Source organism: Mercurialis annua, linkage group LG5 (genome assembly GCF_937616625.2).
Source record: "Mercurialis annua linkage group LG5, ddMerAnnu1.2, whole genome shotgun sequence".
NCBI classification, from domain to species: domain Eukaryota; kingdom Viridiplantae; phylum Streptophyta; class Magnoliopsida; order Malpighiales; family Euphorbiaceae; genus Mercurialis; species Mercurialis annua.
This window is the reverse complement of record NC_065574.1, coordinates 13,729,207-13,748,768: the sequence shown is the minus strand read 5'-3', so window position 1 is coordinate 13,748,768 and position 19,562 is coordinate 13,729,207. Positions and strand designations below refer to the sequence as shown.

Below are 19,562 nucleotides of genomic sequence, written 5' to 3'. Positions count from 1 at the left end.
CGGATGTAAGCAAGTGGTGGCCTCTCTAATCTCATAACAGAAAACACGACAGAAACAAGAAAAGCCTCGAAGTGAAGCTGAACCTAAGCACTTGCAAAATTATAGTACCAACCAAACAAGCAGTTGATGGTGTAACACAAACTTCTCACCGCCATATCCTCCCCTAAATTAATAAGACATAAGCACAAGCGCTTGCCCAGATTTTTTGTAATGGACCCATCTGCTTCACATATCTGAATTACTCATTAAGGTTTCTAATTCTTCCTTAATTGCTTTGATTTTGTTGGAATTCAATTTGGATGTGTTGTAATGATGCCAAAATGCTATGTTGTTTATTATAGGGTTCTTGGTATACTTACTAATATGTTTACTTACAAACAGGGCGCACCTAGGAAGAGCTTATGGTTATTATTTTGCATCTTTGAAAAAAATATGAATATATAAGTTTATAGTATAGTTTTTCCGCCTTAAATTTATAGCATTGCTCATCTTATAATTTATATTTTATCGATTTTGCCCATCTTACAAACTTTAGTACAATCTTGCCCACTTTACGAAAAATTTCTGGGTCTGCTGCTTACAAATATGCTGTAAAGGAAGTTTCTTTCTACCAAATGTCTTTGAGTAAGAGAGCAATGAATTTGTTGTCTATGTATGATGAAGCTCATTTGAATGGGAGACTACGACGAAAGAGAGTGGTGTCTTGTTTCCTAGGGTAATAATCTCAGATGGATGCATTTTTTGATCAAATTCTGTTTTCCTTGATATGGAAAATACTTTGAAATGGAAGTAATTAAAAACGCTGGCTAGTTCTTTCAATTTGCATTTTTCGGTTTCGAACTTCTGATATACTTCTTTGACATTCATGCGTATTTTTTGCTACTTTAGAGTATCTGCCAAACTGTCTTTCAATTTAAATACATGTTACCGATGTGCTGGTGTGATCCTGAAATTTTAATTCAGGAATTTGCGCAATCGATATAAGTATGCATTTATATCTTGTTATGCAACAGGAATTGGAAGTATAAAGCTGCAATGTATGCAAAGAGAATCAGCTGTAGATATCAGAGATGGGGTTCAGTATTTCTGCCGCCTAAGCATTGGATCAGGTCGAACTGCCAGGATCATGCTTGTTATCGACCTTTTAGCTATACAGCTAAAGTAGGAGCACCATCATCAAATATTACTTTTATCAGAAGATGTGTAGTAGATTCGTTTAAATCACAAGGCACTAGCCGCGAGTTTAGTTTTTCTGGTTTGCATTCAAGGCCTAATGTATGTTTCAGTACTAGACAATTACGATCATACAGTTCTGAAGGTGATGGTAGGAATGCCAGTGAGGATAAACAAGCATCTGTTAAAGATGGAATCAACTCTAATGGTGGAAAGACTCGCTGCCAAATGGCTAAAGAAGGAGTTCAATCTGCGCATGCTCAACTTGCAGAACAAGATCAAAGGGAATGGCTTACAAATGAGAAGCTTACCTTAGAAAGTAAAAAGAAGGAATCCCCTTTTTTGACTAGACGTGAAAGGTTTAAAAATGATATTTTGCGCAGAGTTATTCCGTGGGAGAGAATACCTGTTTCCTGGGAAACTTTTCCCTACTACATGAAGTAAGTCCTGGTTTTTGTTTTCTTGGGATACATGATATTTTAAAATTATCAGGCTTTACTGCTACTATATTTTGCATCTTTTAAGAATATGAACTTAATACCATGTGCTGTCTTGCAGTGAGCATACCAAAAGTGTTTTAGTGGAATGTGTTGCTTCCCATCTGAAACACAAGAAATTTACTGCTTCTTACGGATCTCGCTTGACATCGTCAAGTGGGAGAATACTGCTACAGAGTATTCCAGGTGAATCAATCATTCTGAAATATATCCACTGCATTACTGCTTACTCTGAAATGATTGATTGTTCATTCAAGTGTATAAACTTCCATGTTGATCAGTTTGCCATCTTCAGGTACTGAGCTTTACCGGGAGAGAGTAGTCAAAGCTCTTGCACGAGAACTGCAAGTTCCATTATTGCTTCTTGACAGCAGTGTTCTCGCTTCTCATGTAAGATCAGGCTAATTTGGGAATTTTACTAGTGATGTTCTCTATTTCTTATGTATAATTGAAATATATGATAATGATATTATTGATTGTGCAGGATTTTGGTGATGATTGCTCATCTGACTATGAATCAGATGATAATGCAGAATCTGGGGAAGGGTGTACCTCAGAGTCAGAAGTAGATGATGAAAATGATGCAGGTAATGAAGAGGAATGGACAAGCAGTGCTGAGGCAAAATCAGACTGCAGTGATGATGATGTAGTTGATGTGGAGGCAACTGCTGAAGCAGCTCTCAAGAAGCTGATTCCCTGCAGCCTTGAAGAGTTTGAGAAGGTATGTATTGTAATTTATCAACAGTGAGGATATTGTATTTTCCTGGTTGGTGGTGCATATCTCTTATTTAGGGGTTACTTTGTTGCCATGGCTGGAAGTTGTTGCCAGCAAGCTATTGGATGAACGGAAAATTCCTTTCTTTTGTTCAGTTTTCAGACATTATGATCCGGGAAAAATTGTTTGTGTTTGAAGCTAGCAGCTTACCCTTCTTTACATCTTCCACGCCTCTCCTAATTCATTTAAATTCTTAAAGAAATGACAAAGACTGTGTCAAGGAGGAGAGGAACACTAGTTCAGTTAGTAATCTTTGTACCCAATGTGTTCTTCTAGTATTCCGTGGTTTTGAGTAATTCCAGTTGGGAGTATTAACCTTATGAATTAGAATGCAAGTTCTCACACCCTAAAATAGCTTTATTTAAGTTTAAAAGTGGATATGCCGTTCAGACCTTTTATGAAGAACTAGATCATAAACTAGTCTAACATGGCCTCTAGGAGTATGAATGTCAAATATGGAAGGTAACAAAGCAAATTTACTTTGATTGATGCTTTGTTCGCCTCAAGTTTCTTTTGCTTTCATAACAGTAATATTAATATTTTTTGATTTGCTTGTAGTGAATTTGAAATAAGAAAACTACATGAAGCAAAGTTATAAATTGCAGAAAAGCAACTAAAAATTAACTCTTATTTTTTATTTTTATATTTTCTTTTGGACACAAAAATCATCCTGAAATGCTAAACTTTTCTTCCCCCCTCAGTTTTGCCTTATACTTTCTGAAGCACAAAAAGGATAATATAGTTACTTCAGAAAGTTTGTCAAACAAATCCTACAGTGTGACGCCCTTCATTTGAAATATAGAGTTGGATTTGGCAGTATGTGAAGTAGAAGGGGTTGGTGGTAGGAAAGACATTATAGCTCTTGGGATTTCTGCTTCGCTGTGAAAGGTAAGCAAAAAACGATAAAAATGACAAGCAGAAAAGGTTTAACATTGCAATTTCTCTATGCTAAATCTCCATTCTCCCTAATTTTCTTTTGGTGATCGGTTGAGTTCTCCCTGCATATAAAAGCTTTATTTATATTTTATGAACTGATAATTCAAGTCTTTGACATTCTATATCTGCCTAAAAATAGAAAAAAACCATAGAAGATCCAAGTCTTCCTACCACTTTGTATTTATGGTATTTCTATCTTGTAAAGCTTGGAACATTTGCGTTCTCTGTTTTGATATTTATTGCTACTTGTACTAAACTGTATATTAAAATTTTGTTTATTGGTTTGGAATTATGTTTGTTGCAGAGAGTCTGTGGAGAATCTGACAGTTCCTCTGAAACATCCAAGTCTGAGGCTGCTGAGCCCGCTGAAACCCCCAAACGGCCACTTAAGAAAGGTGACGATCTGCTTCATGTACTGACCATAAATTTTTCTATTTTCTACTTCAAAACTCCTTAATATACAAGATTCAATTCCTTTATTGTTAAAGTGTTCGATTAGTATTTTTTAGCTATTTCCCTTTAAAATGAAAATTGCAAAAGTAATTCAGCATTTTTTGCCTTTTCTCCCTCGGACTTCTCTATTTTTTGGTTTAATATTTGAGTCTGCTGTAATCTTTCAGGAAATAGTTAGGCTCTTGATAAACTTAATAATTACTTGGTTATCTATTTATTTACTGAGACTGATATAGCCTTTTAAGTGGAGCTCCTCATCTCTCTATCTGACATTATTGAAAATATTTCACAGTTGCTTGCTTCCATGAAGGCAATGCATTTTTGGCACTATAAATAAATCTGCACTGAGTGTTTGCTTAAATTACTGAACTCTACATCATGTGATTCTGGATTAATATGATGAAGAATTTAATATAATTTTACTCTATTGTCCTATGACGAGTTGCTAGTTAAGTAAGGTCAATGTTTATCATGTTTTGAACCTCTTTTTCTTCCTTCGACAAGTTCTTTATAATTATGCCAGGATGTAGAGTGAACTGTTTAAGTTTCTTTTAGAAGAGTCAGGATATAAGTGTTTATCTTGATAAATCCTGGTTGGGTTGGTTTATGGTTCAGCATTAGACAAACTAAAGCCATATCGTCTGATGGGACTATACACCAAGGTTTCTTTATTCCTTTAAATATTGGTTTGGGAATACAATGATGATGCTATAGGTGACATCCTGCTTGTGACAGCTTACCTTGCCATTCATTAACCTATAGCTTCTTAATGTCCCTCTCTATCCTTTTCCTTTCATGTGTTTTTGTTATATTCTTAATCTATCTATACTATCTATAAAAGCACGGATGGGGAGGGGGACATACACTTTTACCTAATAACCCTTCCCAATTTGTTACCAATTCATTACTTAATTAGAGGTTTTATGGTAATTACCTAAATAGTTATCTCTATCTATATTACAATTTTAACCTTCAATAATTAACAGTCAATAACATAGTTGTCAAATCGAGATTCGACTCGAAAATCGAAATTATAATTTTGTGAATCGAGAATCGAGAATCGATTCGAATCGTAAGATTCGGCTATTATAAATAAAAATAATATTTAAAAAATAATATATATAATTGTGAATATAAAATATTATAATAAAATAAAATACTCTAAAATAAACTAATATCATCTAATAGAAAAATTAAATAAACTAAACTAGATTATCAATAAAGCTAGTTCCTATAAGATTGTTATATTAGAATAGTAATAGGATTGTTATATTATAAAAATAATAGAATTTATTCCTAAAAGAAAAGAATTTTAGTATTTTTATAAACATTGCTTCGTAAATTACAACACTTTTGCTTTAATAAGATATAAGTTTTTTAGAAAAAAAAGACTTGATTTGACAAGTCAAAATATAAAATATGAATAATTACCTCTCCTACACAAAAAGTACTTCTATTTTCTCCCTCCTACACAAAAAGTACTCCTATTTGCTCTCTTCCACGTTTTTTTACTAATTCCAATAAAACTCTACTACTAAACAATATAATATAATAAAGTAAAAGAATCACATCATTATTCATCTTCTTCCTTAATGTTTCTTCTTCTTCTTCATCCTTCATCCTCCATTTTTATGCAATCGAATTCTTTTTAAACAAAATATATGGAGTTATGTGTTAAGAAATTGCTGTTTTCCGTATTTTTCTTCCCTTTTTCACGAAAAATGTATCAAAAATATGAAGTTTTAACTGAATCGGTTGTATCGTCCGAGTCGACCGAGTCGGACGATTCCCAACCGAGTCAGCCGATTCCCAACCGAGTCTAGCTCATCTCCGATTCACCCATAGAGTCGCATCGTTTTTGCTGTGACTCGGCTCGACTCGTTCGAGTCGACTCGTGACTCGGACGAGTCTAACAACAATGGTCAATAATAGTTGTATACAAGTCTAATTTCCACAATCCTAATACAATTATAATGTTGAGAAACTAAACGAATTATCAGTTCTTAACACTGGCGTATTATAATTTTCACAATCCTAACATGCCACCGGTTTCTTAACTTTTCTTTATGTTCCAAGTTAATATTAATTATACATGGAATATATAGGTATAATTATAATAAATTTAATTTATAATGTAAATTATAAATAAATGTTATTAACGTCAATTAATATATTAATAAATATTTGACGAGTCACATTACGAGCCATGTGTGAAACACGTAAAGCGACACTAGTGTTATAAATGTACTGCAATGTATCGGCAGTTGTAACAGTGTCTGGTTTGCTATTATTATGGACATTGAATGCGTGAATTGTGAGTGGAGCCTGTTACTAAGCAGCATTTGTTACCTAGCTCTCATGGAGTTACTTTTACGTTTTCCCTTTAGTTAAGGTTGTTGTTATGCTTTGATTCCAGGGAAGTTTGAATCTCTGCATATATATAACTGTTGTGACTCAAGTTGGTTATGTTCTTTAAATTTGTTTGTTTATTTTGGTATATACCCTCAATTTGGTTAAATTTTGGGTTAATTGCAAATTAATACACGAACTTTACCCTAATTTGCAATTACAACACGAACTTTGAAATTTGGCAATTTAATACACCAACTTTCATTTTTTTGGCAAATTAGTACACCGACCAATCATACAACAACACGTGGCTTTATATGACAATGTCCACGTTAGCGTTTTTCCAGTTCGGTGTATCAATTCGCCAAAAAATGAAAATCGGTGTACCAATATGCCAAGTTTTAAAGTTTGTGTTGTAATTGCAAATTAGGATAAATTTTGTGTATTAATTTGCAATTAACCCTTAAATTTTAGACTATTTTTTCTTGGGATGTCTTAGTCTGTGTGCATTGAATTTCTTATGTCTTTGCTTCATCCTTTGCACCAGGGGATCGGGTGAAGTATATCGGACGGTCTACTGTTATTAAAGATGATAAAAGGTATTTACAGTCCTTTTTATGCTTGTAGAAGTGGCATGTAGATGAAGGTTGATAAATTTAAGATATAGGCACATGCAAAATTTGTCAACATTGTGGTGCACAATTTTATCATACATATCCTCTCATATCCCAATTGGGTCTCTTAGTACCAATTTTCTCCAGTAACTTAACGGAGGTTGTTTAATCCACCCCAGAAATTTTATCATTTATACTTGTTAGAGGCCCTCTGGTAATGGTCATGGTCCCAAAGCTGAGTCATTGATCAATGAAATCCAAGAGTTGCAGGCTTAATGGACTCATTCAAGTCTGTCAGCAATGCTGAAGGTGAAAGTAACAATAAGGGAGAAAACCATAATTAAGCTGTTAGACAAAACTGCAAATATCCAATAAAAAATAGCAAGAACACACTTATATTAAAAATATCGAGATTGATAGTCTCGGAACGACCGTTGTGCTCTTTTGGGGTTTTCATTCAATCATTGCTTGTGAAATACCTGCTGGCCTGTTATCTGGACCATTGTGGAATTTATTGTATGTTACCCGTTATGGACCATGTAATTTGACTTCTACTTCTTATGTGTTAATGTCCTGTTAATACACACATATATATGAATATGATGATAGGAATATTTGTCTTATGCATCTAGCACTTTTTTTAAAATATTGGTTTCTTTTTCTATGGTCAGGATAGCTTTCCATACCTTTGCTTTTGAAGCGCAAATAATTCATTATGTGCCAGTCTATTAGAGACAAAATATTTATTGGTTTGATATTGAATATTCTGATAGGCAATCGTATCTTGACTGATGACAGGGTCTTGTCAATGATCTATCTTCAAAAACTATTCTAGCATAAACTTATCAACCACCTAAACTTTGACATCACAGGATCATATTGGGCAAGATACAAACACATGATGGTCTGAAAAATGCTTATACCTTGGTCAATGGCAGGTGGGTTGGTAAGTTATCTTGATATTTAGAAGAACCCATAAATGCGATTCTAGTCTTGGGATAAATGTGGAAATTCTTTTATCCATGGTGCTTCATTTTCCATACAAGTGGGTCCTTGATTCGTCCTTGGTATTGCTGGATATGTTTTTTTTGTTGCAGAACTATTTTGAATTTGGGGTGGGATTATGTGTTCACAGACCTTTAAAAGTGCAAGTGATTCTTGCATTGTTATCTTGATTTCAGGAACCAAGTATTTTTGACTTGACTCCCTCCTACAGAGTGTTCATGGGTATGATTAAGTTGTAAAAGTTATCTGTATCTCATCTGAAAATTTATTGAATTACCAAATATTGATCTAAGAATTATTCGTTTCTGTAGCTGTTCAGGGTATTATCATTTCATTGGATATTTACTTAAGGTAGAATGCAGTTGTCATTGTTGCCTATAATATTCGGGTCTTTTGGAAAAGAATCTTATTACTGCTTCGGCTTACTGATTTTTAAGGCTAATGACTTAGTTTGTGATAAGATGACTCCAAGGATCATTTATTTAAGGATATTAAATAAGGAAACTGGTGCTCAACTCTTGAAACAGATATGTATTGAGCACGCATCTCCTTATTGCATTTATCTAATTCTCTATTGCCAAGAGGTGGTGGAATAGAGGAGGATGCCAATCTGAGATTAACTAAGTACCACCTTAGTTGAAATGGAAGATTTATTGGATCTTGATTTCACTAGCTATGCTTATGCTTGAGTGCCTGAGAATGTTGGACCAGGGAAAATCAAGAGTCAATATGCACAGTAAGGTTAACATTATAGAGACGATGATTCTAAGATGGATTTTCAAAAATGCATGACTCATCTGTCTAGGTAATGAGTGCATTTGGAAGAAGCTGAGACTGGTAACTATTGATAAAGAAAGTTGAGGTGATTTATACATGTGCATCAAATTACATGTTGCACATGTACTAAAGGTCGAATATATAAGGGTTGTGAAATAGAGCAAAATGAGGGGGCATATGTGAGGTGATGTTGGGGAAAAAAGAGAATGAAGTAGTGCCTTAGATCTACTTGAAAAATCACAGGTTCTTAATATATTTGAGTAGAAATATAAGCTCTGTAATGTACCTGACAATTTTATAATCAAGGGTTAGTCAAGTTGGATTGAGTTTGTTTATGTTAGTTGCTAGGCGTCTGATTGCTTTTTAAATTAGCATGGCATGTCACTGAAAGTAGATGTCTGGAAAGCGGAAAACACCAAGTATACGGTGCCATCAGTGCTTGCATTTTCCTTAATCTTAGTTAACTATGTTACTTAACAAATATGTTCCCAATCACATATGTCTAGAGAGAGGGACCGTTCTTGTGGACTTGTCAATGATCAATTGTAGATATCTGGTCTGTGCTGCCAGCATGTAGTAAATCATTTCTGCATGCCTACTCTTAACCTCCTTGCTTTGGTTTGTTCACCTCAGCTAACATTTGTGGCTAGGGGTGTGCAGTATTCGGTTAAAACCGAATTAACCGACCGAACCAAACCGAAATTTTAATTTGGTTCGGTTTTTGGTTAATTCGGTTCGGTTTCGGTTTTCATTTTCAAAAAGTTTGGTTAATTCGGTTCGGTTCGGTTTTGGCTATGGAATTTCCGAATTAACCGAACCGACCAAAATAACCGAATTATATATATTAATTGTGTTATTTTTGTAATTTTTTAAAAAAAGTTAAGGTAATTTTGTAATTTTTTTAGAATTTAGTTACTAAAACCCCTAAAATTGTACTTAAATTATAAATTAGTATTAAAATTATTGTTTTTTATTTTATTTTTTATTAATTAATTTTAAAAAAATTTGGTTATTTCGGTTAACCGAAATAACCGACCGAACCAAAATATTATTTCGGTTCGGTTTCGGTTCGGTTTTAATATAGTTCGGTTCGGTTTCGGTTTTGGAAATTTCTAATATTTCGGGTTCGGTTAATTCGGTTTCGGTCGGTTCGGTGACCGAACCGACCGAATGCACACCCCTATTTGTGGCCATGATGGCGTTCTTGTTGTGTTCTTGCCTAGACTTTTGTTTAAGTGAAACATTCCCTGCTTAAATGCAAGCTTTTAGCGATTACTAGAAGTATGAATGTACTAATTTGACAATTTTGATCTGCAAAAGTAAGTGAATAAGATGTTTTAAGTTTTCTAAGGGTTCATCTTGGAGAATTAACTTTTCTAAATTTTCAGCATGTAAAATGTTATTGTTTGAGTTATGCTGAGTGGAAGTTCTTGTGGCAGGTTGATTTTATGCTAATGTGTATTTGGAATCGGTCATATTACCGGAGACTTTAATTAGATACTATAAACGGAATCTATTCTAAAACATTCAACTCTGAGTTTGGACTAGTAGAGAGTTGATGTTTGCACTGGAAAAACACTACTAAAACTAAAGAGTAATGCATTTACTTCAAAAAAATTGCAGTATACATCAGAATTTAATTGGAGTTTCTTACATTTTCAGGCCTTTACCAAGTGGTCAACGTGGGGAGGTATATGAGGTGAACGGAGATCAAGTTGCTGTAATTTTGGATATCATTAGTGATAACCAAGAAAATGGACAGAGGGATGAGAAGCTTGAAGAGCAGCCTGCAAAACCACCTCTTTATTGGATTAAAGGTAATATTACTTGCATCAAGGATTACATTACTGATGTAAATGGAAAAAGAAAATGTTTACCAACTGCATGAAATACTCTATTGTATTTTCATGAACATTAGGAGCTTGTTAGTGCAACATCAGAAACCAGGATGTTATATTGCCTGCCAATGATTTTCAGATTAATTATTTGTTTTTGTTATTGGTGTTATTTTGGACAGACTTGAGCTCATTTATTCATCTTCATTATGTGTAACATGCTTGGAAGAAAATAGATTCTTTGAACTGTCTGGTTAAATGCAAAATCTGTTTTACATTCTTTAATGTTCCTTGCATTTGAGCTCCTGCATGACAAAAATTGATGTGCGAATGGATATATTTTATGATGGATGAATGATGGAAATCTTATCAATGGAATAAAAAGAGAGTGATTACAATAGGATGATAAGGGGTTCTCGGTTCTCCTAGGTGAAATGGTTTATACAAAAGAGAGAGATAACTAATGCAACAGTCATAAAGAAAAAAACAATTCTCCAAAACATCCAAACCCTCAATTGAACAAATGCTTTTGAGATTCTAGATGTTGAACACTAAGGCTTAGAAAGATTTGTAAAACAAAGTGACTGGCTCCTAAAAACATACTTGGGATACATTTTGCTGATAGTATTTCAAAAGAATATACTTGGACTTGTGAAACTTCATGATTCTGGTTACAATGCTTAGCTTATACTATTGCTTTCTTGCATTCCTTTATACAGTATCTGATGTTTATGAGTTCACTGGTGTCTATTTCATTTCCACATATATGTAGCTTTTATTTCTTGTGATTTAAAACTATTTAAATTAGGTTAGAAAAGTTTCGAGTATGATTTTGCAGGGTCCTTTATCAGATCAGCTCTACACTCTGTTTCATTGTCTGTCTGTATGTTAGGGTGTGCCCTCCTTGTTTGTCTCTGATTATACTTATTAAAAATATATAAAGATTTACAGTTAAGTCAACTGTATACAAATATTGTGTCTCCTGACATGTGCCTCTCTTTTATAGCTAAGAACGTTGAGCATGATCTTGACATGGAGGCAGAAGACTGCTACATTGCGATAGAGGCCTTATGTGAGGTATGAGTTGCTCAATAATTTTACATTTCTGTCCATTTCCAGCATTCTTGTATGATCCTTGTGAGTTGGTGTTCGACTCTCCCCTCTTTGCAGGTTTTACGGTCCATGCAACCCCTCATTGTCTATTTTCAAGATTCTTCTCTGTTGTTTAGTGCACTTTCTAAGTCAAATCGCAAGGATTTTGTCCAGAAGGTGCAGGAAATGTTTGATCAAATACCAGGTCCTGTTGTATTGATGTGCGGCCAGAACAAAGTTGAAGATGGTTCAAAGGATAAAGATAACATTGTAAGCTACAGAGTTTTGTACCAACTTAGACACATGCATGTTTAAACCATTAATTGCATTGATTTGTGGTCTAAGCATAACATTCTTTCCTTCTTTTTCCCTTGAATAGACGATGATTCTTCCGAATTTTGCTCGTCTAACGAAGCTGGTAAGTCTTGCAAAATTTTCTTTAAGAGCAATATGGATTGAAACATTCAATACCATGTGCTCTTTCCATTCTGTGTCTAGCAATTTCTGCTTCTTGTTCTTGTCTCCATGTAAGCAGTAAATTCGAACTCGTATCTTGCAGCCTCTCACTTTGAAGCACCTTGCTGAGGGATTACGGGTGACAAAGCGGTCAGATGACTGTCAAATAAATAAGCTTTTCACGAATGTTTTGTCCATTTATCCCCCAAAGGTTAGTTCTATCTAGCTCATCCTAAACTGTAAACTTTGAAGTGTGTGTTCTAGAAGCTGGAAATATATCGTATCACAATATGCTTCCTTTTATGTTTCTTTCAATGAATCTAACCTACTTTCCCTCTCCACTCTGTTACTTTTTGTTTCAATTGATTTGACATTGATCTAGGAAGGGCTAAATAAAGTTCTTTGATAGTTTTTAGTAATTAGCAGTTTTTTTTATCAGAGTTAGAAACTTTGAAGTCATTTGGAGGCTCTAAATTTGTGTTTTGACAGGTTAAGCTCACCACACAGACAAATTTAGACAACTTTGTTGTCTTTTGTTACTTGTGTGCAGCTCTGGTCCAAGTAGAAAAAACATCAAGTTTGAGGGGAAATACAGTGTTTTGAAGTTTAGAAGTGCTTCATTGTGGGCAAGTGGGACTTAGTGCACCTCAGATTTGATGTAGAACCTCTGCTATTGCACCATACACATTTTTATTAAATCCAAATCTTTTGAATGCCTTAGCGGCAATGATTTTTGTACAAAGAATTAAGAACTAAAAGATCAAGTTTCTTAAGCCTATACTAGTTAGGATTCTAACATGAATTTTCAGTATCAATACTAGAAAGATTTTTATTATGAAAATTTGAAATATTCCTAAGTATAATAAAATTAATAGATAAAAATAAATTTGAAATTTCCTAGATAAGAATTTATATGACAATTATGAAGTCTAAAATTAAGAATTAAATTCTTAGTCTTCCTTTTAAGCATGCTTTATTTTGCAATGACATCAAACGAAACTACGATTGAAGATTATGCTGGTAGTGACTGTATAGTGCAGGAAAAAATAATTATCCTGTAAGCCTGTAGACTTCTATTGTAATTAAAAAATAGGGCTTTTATGATTTCTTATGATATTGTTTTATTGGTTTTTACATCTCTTTAATGGTTAGGCATTTTCTGTTATCAGTATCATATTTCTTCCTTTTCTGGTTTTGCAGGAGGAAGATCATCTTAGAATATTTAATAAACAGATTGAAGAGGATAGAAGAATTGTTATATCAAGGAGCAATTTGAATGAACTATATAAGGTATATGGTTAACTTCAGAGGTCTTTAAAATGAAGGTTACAATTTGAGCAGTTAAATTTGGTTTATAGATTATAATTGGTTTATGGAATGAACTTTCTTGCATGCAAGTTGATGTTTATACTCTGTTGTGAATTATTGGGAGTTGATGTTTTGAAATTACTGATTTAATTGTAATGCAGGTTCTTGAAGGAAATGAAATGTCTTGCATAGACTTATTGCACATTAATACAGATGGAGTAGTACTCACAAAACAGAGTAAGAAACTGAAACCTGTTTTAAACTAATTTCAGAAATTGCTTACAGAGATACTTCTATAAATAGACAAATTGCAAATGGAGCAGTCAAAGATAAGTTTTTACTTGAGTTGGTATGAGATTACCTTGATACAAATAAAAGCAGGCTCATCTAAGTTTATTTTGTTTTAGCGATCATTTCTTGAACTGTATTCTTGTAATGTAGCTATAAAAGCCATTTATTAGTGATTTAGTTTTGGCTAAATCTCATAGAAAAAAACTCATTGTGTTTTTAGAGTTGGTTTCTATTTGTGACATTAAGAACATTAAGTAATTCTTATGCTACTGTCAGATCCGAGAGGCTTTAATATTCTTATTAAAATCACAATTAGCCATGTCACGTGATGGCCATGACAACAATTTTTTACCATTAAATATATAAGTGCACGTTGAAATTTTGTTCCTTTAATCTGCTCAATTTTTATCTACAGCATTGTGTTCTTGTGGACTTTCTGAAAAATTTACTTGCTGCAATTGCAGTGTAATCAGTTGAATGCAACTCGCCATAGATAAATCTCTAGGAAAACTTATATTTCCATAATGTTTTTAGTCAATGCTTAGTCAAAAATTGTGTGCTTAAGGTTGTAAAGGATTTAAAAAAAATTCAGACCAAATCTCAGAGAATGCATTTGAAATTTACCTTTTAATAAACGTATCACAAGTGCACTTGAAATTTATGATGCATGATGTTGAATTTTTTCATCATTCGGTAATTCAATTCAATCAAAAAGATAATTATCATAATTATTAAAATTTATTGCCTTTTTCGATACTATGTATATGGGTTTTTCTTTGTTAATCATATTTCTTGCAAAATATTGCTAAAGGCATTTTATATTTTGGTGTAAAAAACAAATTATTGGTTGGTTAATTTTTGTCTCTGTTCATGTTACAAAAAGGATTTGTGTCTTTGGTGTCTTGTGTGCTGATAAGTCTTACCATTAGTTCGGAAAAAAGAAGAGTTTGTTTGAGAAATTTGAGTGTAAGAGTGGTGGTTGATCAATTTCCTTGTGATACATCATATTTTATTGCAGAAGCTGAAAAAGTTATTGGTTGGGCTAAGAATCATTACTTATCATCTTGCCTGCTTCCATCTATAAAAGGAGACAGATTGCTGTTGCCTCGTGAGAGGTATTCATTTCTTATATTTGTATGCCAATGTGATATCGTTTTGATGCTGACTGTGCTTTTTTTATGTGAAGCCTTGAAATTGCTCTTACAAGGTTGAAGGAGCAAGAAACTGTATCTGAAAAGCCATCATTGAATTTGAAGGTATGTGTTGACACTAGACATTTACTCTTCTTAGGAATTTCTGAAAGCTTTGGATACTGTTCTTGTTTCTAATGTGTTTCAATTTCACCAGAACCTTGTGAAAGATGAGTATGAAACCAATTTTATTTCAGCAGTGGTTCCTCCCGGTGAAATTGGTGTCAAGTTTGATGATGTTGGTGCTCTTGAAGATGTGAAGAAGGCATTGAATGAACTAGTCATTCTTCCGATGAGTAGACCTGAACTTTTTTCTCACGGAAATTTGTTGAGGGTAATGGCTTTTTTTGTGGTTTTTACTGGTGATGGTATCATTTTCAGTAATTGATTACATAATTTCTTTTTGCAGCCCTGCAAAGGTATTTTGCTTTTCGGCCCTCCTGGTACTGGGAAAACTCTTATGGCAAAAGCACTTGCAACAGAGGCTGGCGCAAACTTTATCAGCATTACTGGTTCGACTCTTACATCAAAGGTGTGCCAAAATTGATGCTGTATTAATTCAACTGACTCGTGTGTTTTAAAATCTATATTGCAGCCCTGAATCACATTTAGTGTGTGTTTGCAATTATTCTTCACCCTTGGAATCATTTCTAAAGTTAAACATAACTGTAGAGTTATTTAGAAAAACTGCCGAATAGAGTTTGAGAAAAGTTAAATTCCAAAGACGTACTTTTGGAGGGTATGATTTTTTTCTAAAACAAACAAAAAAATGAAACTCAGTTCTGAAGCTGGTTTGTATGATTTATATGCTTTTCTTAGCTAATTAATGTTTCACGACCTAGGTAACATTGCAGATTAGCTGCCACTCTTTTCATGTATAGAGAGATAAAGATCCACCTAGACTTGCAAAGGATGAAAACCTGTTTCCTAGCTTTGTAGAGAAGAGAACAAACATGTTATAAGGCTTGGCATACTTTTGTTTTAGTTTTTCCATCGATGATATACAATGGCATTAAACAGGCATAAGAAAAGCCAATCTCGTGATGACCCCTTGATTTCAAAAGAATCATTTGAAGCCTTAGGTACGACTCCCCACTGGTTTTCGGTCTAGCAAGGGGTCATCACGAGGCCCATGCTGCCAAATCGATCACCAAAATGGCACAAGTATATCAACTTTATCCAAAATGGCAACTCATATTCACTGAATTATATTTTGGGAAAATGTCCTGAATTAATGGATCTTAAATTATGAATGATATGAGTTATTGTAATTCTCTTTTAATGTCTGGAAATTAAAGTCTTTTGTAGATGCATACCATGCTTTATTATAAACAAGAGGTCATGTAGATAACTTTCAAAGTATAACCAATCATATGGATGCATTATCAATACCTAAATTGTGAGCAAAATAGGAACTTGGAAATGTGTGTGATGGCGATTATTATTGTATTCATATATGATAAATCACAATATATGTTCAATAGCAAACAAGGAAGATGTGTTACAATACTTCTGAGTGAGGAGTGCTTTAGCCAAACAGTTACAATGAGAGGAATTAAGTTGTAGTGAATTTAACTTGTTGACTTAAACTAGTTAATTTCCTTGATTTATCTTTGATTAACAAAAAAAAAAGAGGACGACTTGTGGATTTGCAGTGTAAAAAGATCTAAAATTTTTCAAACCTCCATAATTTCTGTCTTTCTGTAATTTTCCATTTGTCTTCGTAATTATATAATACATGTTTTTGCTTCTTCCCAATGCAGTGGTTTGGAGATGCTGAAAAGCTTACAAAGGCCTTATTTTCATTTGCCAGCAAATTGGCTCCTGTCATTATATTTGTTGATGAGGTTAGTCATTCTCTCTTGCATTAATATTTTGGTCATTATATCTAAGCGTTTAAGACGTGTCCATAAGTACAAGTTAGGACAACATTTTATAATCACATAGTTTGGTTGTTAATTCTTAGAATTTTGTAGCTGTTTTGGTTTTGCTGGATGGTTATATTTTTCTTATAACTAAAAAATGAAAATGACGGAATTAAAGAAAAAATGTACAGACATCCATATGTACGAATATTGGTGTCAATCTTCGCTTCTTGTAGAAATTTCATCTTCAATTCTTGTAGAAATTTTTAAACAAATTTTTTTTTGAAATGGATTGCTCAAGGCCATTATGAATTCCCACTATCTTTCTTCACATGGCTTAAATTTAATATTCTGTGGTAGATTTGTTAATTTAAAATTTATCAAAGTTTTTTATACTCTCCCAGTTTGAGGCGATTTCAATCAACAGATCTTTAACATTTTAACTTCTTTGGTAGTTGTTTCATATTAAAGGCTTGGATCAGTCGCTCTAACATTGGGCACAATGCTGTGTACTGGAATCTATATATGTAGGTTGACAGTTTGCTTGGCGCACGTGGTGGTGCTTTTGAGCATGAGGCTACTAGAAGAATGAGAAACGAATTTATGGCTGCATGGGATGGATTGAGGACAAAAGACAGCCAAAGAATTCTCATTCTTGGTGCCACAAATCGCCCATTCGATCTTGATGATGCTGTGATTCGCCGCTTGCCAAGAAGGTGAGGCTGGATGATATTTATTTTTTTAATACTTGGGAGTGCCATGTTCAACAAAGGCAGCAAATATTTCTTGTTGTATGCTGTCATTGATTGTGATGATATGGTTTCTTATGGAATTATGTTGGACCTGATTAGAATATACGTGGACCTACCGGATGCGGATAACCGTAAGAAGATCTTGAAAATAATTCTTACAAAAGAGAATCTAGAACCTGAATTCCCATTTGACAAACTTGCAAACGCAACGGAGGGATATTCTGGTAGTGACTTGAAGGTAATCCATTACTGATGTAGGTTAATGTGACTTGGTGATTTGTATTTGACATTTCTAATGTTCTCATTCTTTTGTTTTGTAGAACCTCTGTATTTCTGCAGCATATAGACCAGTCCAGGAACTTTTGGAAGCAGAAAAAAAGGTGAATATCGCATATATGCTCCCTTCATCCCAGTTTGATAAAAAAAAATTCCGTACTGACCTTTACTTAATATAATGAAACTCTCCTTTTCTAATTTTTAGCTATATAATTAGTAGTTGAGTGCCTAAAAAAAATAGTTGTTGAGACTTGAGAGTACCCTTGCTATTTGACTTGGTATTATCAATTAAGTTAAAATGTAATTGACTTTTTGACTAAGCAATAAACGTTTTTAGCTCATATAGGGGTTTTCAAAATAAAGGATATGGTAATTTAGGAAGAATGATAAATTAGCTAAAAGTAATTAAGTTTCTTGATCCTTGTCAAGTTAAGAAGGAAGGGATATGTTAGATCTCCTATCATGGCTTCTGAGATGTGACTAGCAAAACTTCTGTAGTTCTTGTTTTTGAACGACTTGGTTGGATGATGTGTTACAATTTGATATTAAACATACTTTACTGTCTTATTTCCTTCATGTGTCTACCCTTTAAATTCTTATTTTTATGTCGATGTGAAAGATGGTGACAATTGGTCCCCGAGAAGTTTTGCTCCCTCATGCTATATGAAACACGAACATGCCAACATTTATGATTTCTTTCCGGAAAGTTCTGTATCATAAGGATTATAAAGTGAAAAATGGGTTATGTATTGCCATGCAGGTTCACGGTGACGAGAGTGGTGTAGCTTCAGCCATAAGGCCACTAAATTTGGAAGATTTTATCGAGTCAAAAGCAAAGGTAACGAATGGATTTCGATTAGATTAAGCATACTAATGCTGTTTGTGTTGAAATCCAATGATAGTAATTGGAATGCGTTTCCATGAAAACTGAATATAGGTTGGCCCGTCAGTCGCCTTCGATGCTTCAAGCATGAACGAGCTCAGGAAATGGAACGAACAATATGGAGAAGGTGGAAGCAGACGAAAATCACCCTTTGGTTTCTGAAGTTGATGGAGCTTTCTCAACATTCATTTACTTTGGGGAAACCGAAGTAAGTTCATGTTCCCGCTGCAGTGAATACATTGTCAGGAGGGGAGGGAGGCATTAATGCCGCGTAATCGAAATCCTCCGTCTTCCTCTCAACTCTCTGGGCGGATTTCATCCATATGCATCAGCTGTTCCAAACATTACATAGATCTAGTTGATGGAAAATCAGCCTCAACAATTTTTTACACTCTGATGCACATTGTTGTCTTAATAACGTAGCAGTAATTTATTTTTATTATTTTTTCTGGTTGCAGTTCCGCCAGACTTCGACATTTTTGAGATGTTATAGATTAGAAGCAGGCCTATTGCTCTTTGGTTGTAACATTTTGCCTAAAATATGTTATAACCCATGCTCGGAGACGAGAAAGATGGAAGGCCGAGTAGTAATCAAATTATATAAATTTATTTTAATTCGGTTAAATTGATTAAATAAGAACGTATTGAATTTACTAAACTTTGAGACGAGGTTAGTTATGTATATAGTGTGCACATAAATCAATAAGTTTTTTCAAATGTTAACTGTAATAGGTAGAAAAAGGCAATATTTACTTTATTGAAAGCGAAATAACCATCTATATTTTTTTCGAATGTCTTTCACTTTTAAATCTGTTAACAATTTAGTTCTTCTGTCTATTTTTAGTGTTAGGTAATCAAATTAAAGAATATAGGAGTAAATTAATTTCAAATTTGAGGGACAAAATCATATACAAAAACAAACATGAGAGACCAAATTGTTTTTTTAAAATTAATTTTTTTTAATTTAATTCTCTAACTCGTTTGTCTAACAATAAAAATGGACAGAAGAACTAAATCGTTAGCGAAAATAAAAAT

At 33.7% G+C, this 19,562-nt stretch overlaps 1 protein-coding gene across 2 annotated transcripts; it reads left to right on the top strand.

Annotated features, from left to right (window-relative positions):
• Nucleotides 1-19,152, top strand: LOC126680824 (uncharacterized). Of its 2 annotated transcripts, XM_050376041.2 has the most exons (25): nucleotides 1-250; nucleotides 1,014-1,613; nucleotides 1,732-1,856; nucleotides 1,966-2,060; nucleotides 2,155-2,391; nucleotides 3,686-3,776; nucleotides 6,731-6,782; nucleotides 7,670-7,735; nucleotides 10,242-10,396; nucleotides 11,421-11,491; nucleotides 11,585-11,776; nucleotides 11,886-11,924; nucleotides 12,066-12,173; nucleotides 13,163-13,252; nucleotides 13,432-13,507; nucleotides 14,580-14,676; nucleotides 14,748-14,817; nucleotides 14,909-15,085; nucleotides 15,161-15,283; nucleotides 16,515-16,598; nucleotides 17,148-17,332; nucleotides 17,468-17,606; nucleotides 17,689-17,748; nucleotides 18,405-18,482; nucleotides 18,582-19,152. In XM_050376041.2, exons 2-25 carry the CDS (start codon nucleotides 1,036-1,038, stop codon nucleotides 18,687-18,689), a joined length of 3,096 nt encoding a protein of 1,031 aa, XP_050231998.1. In that variant the 5' UTR covers nucleotides 1-250; nucleotides 1,014-1,035; the 3' UTR covers nucleotides 18,690-19,152. The 2 variants fall into 2 exon arrangements, with proteins under 2 accessions (XP_050231998.1, XP_050231999.1); XM_050376042.2 differs by lacking the exon at nucleotides 7,670-7,735 and having other exon boundaries at nucleotides 2-250.
• The last annotated feature ends 410 nt before the right edge of the window (nucleotides 19,153-19,562 follow it).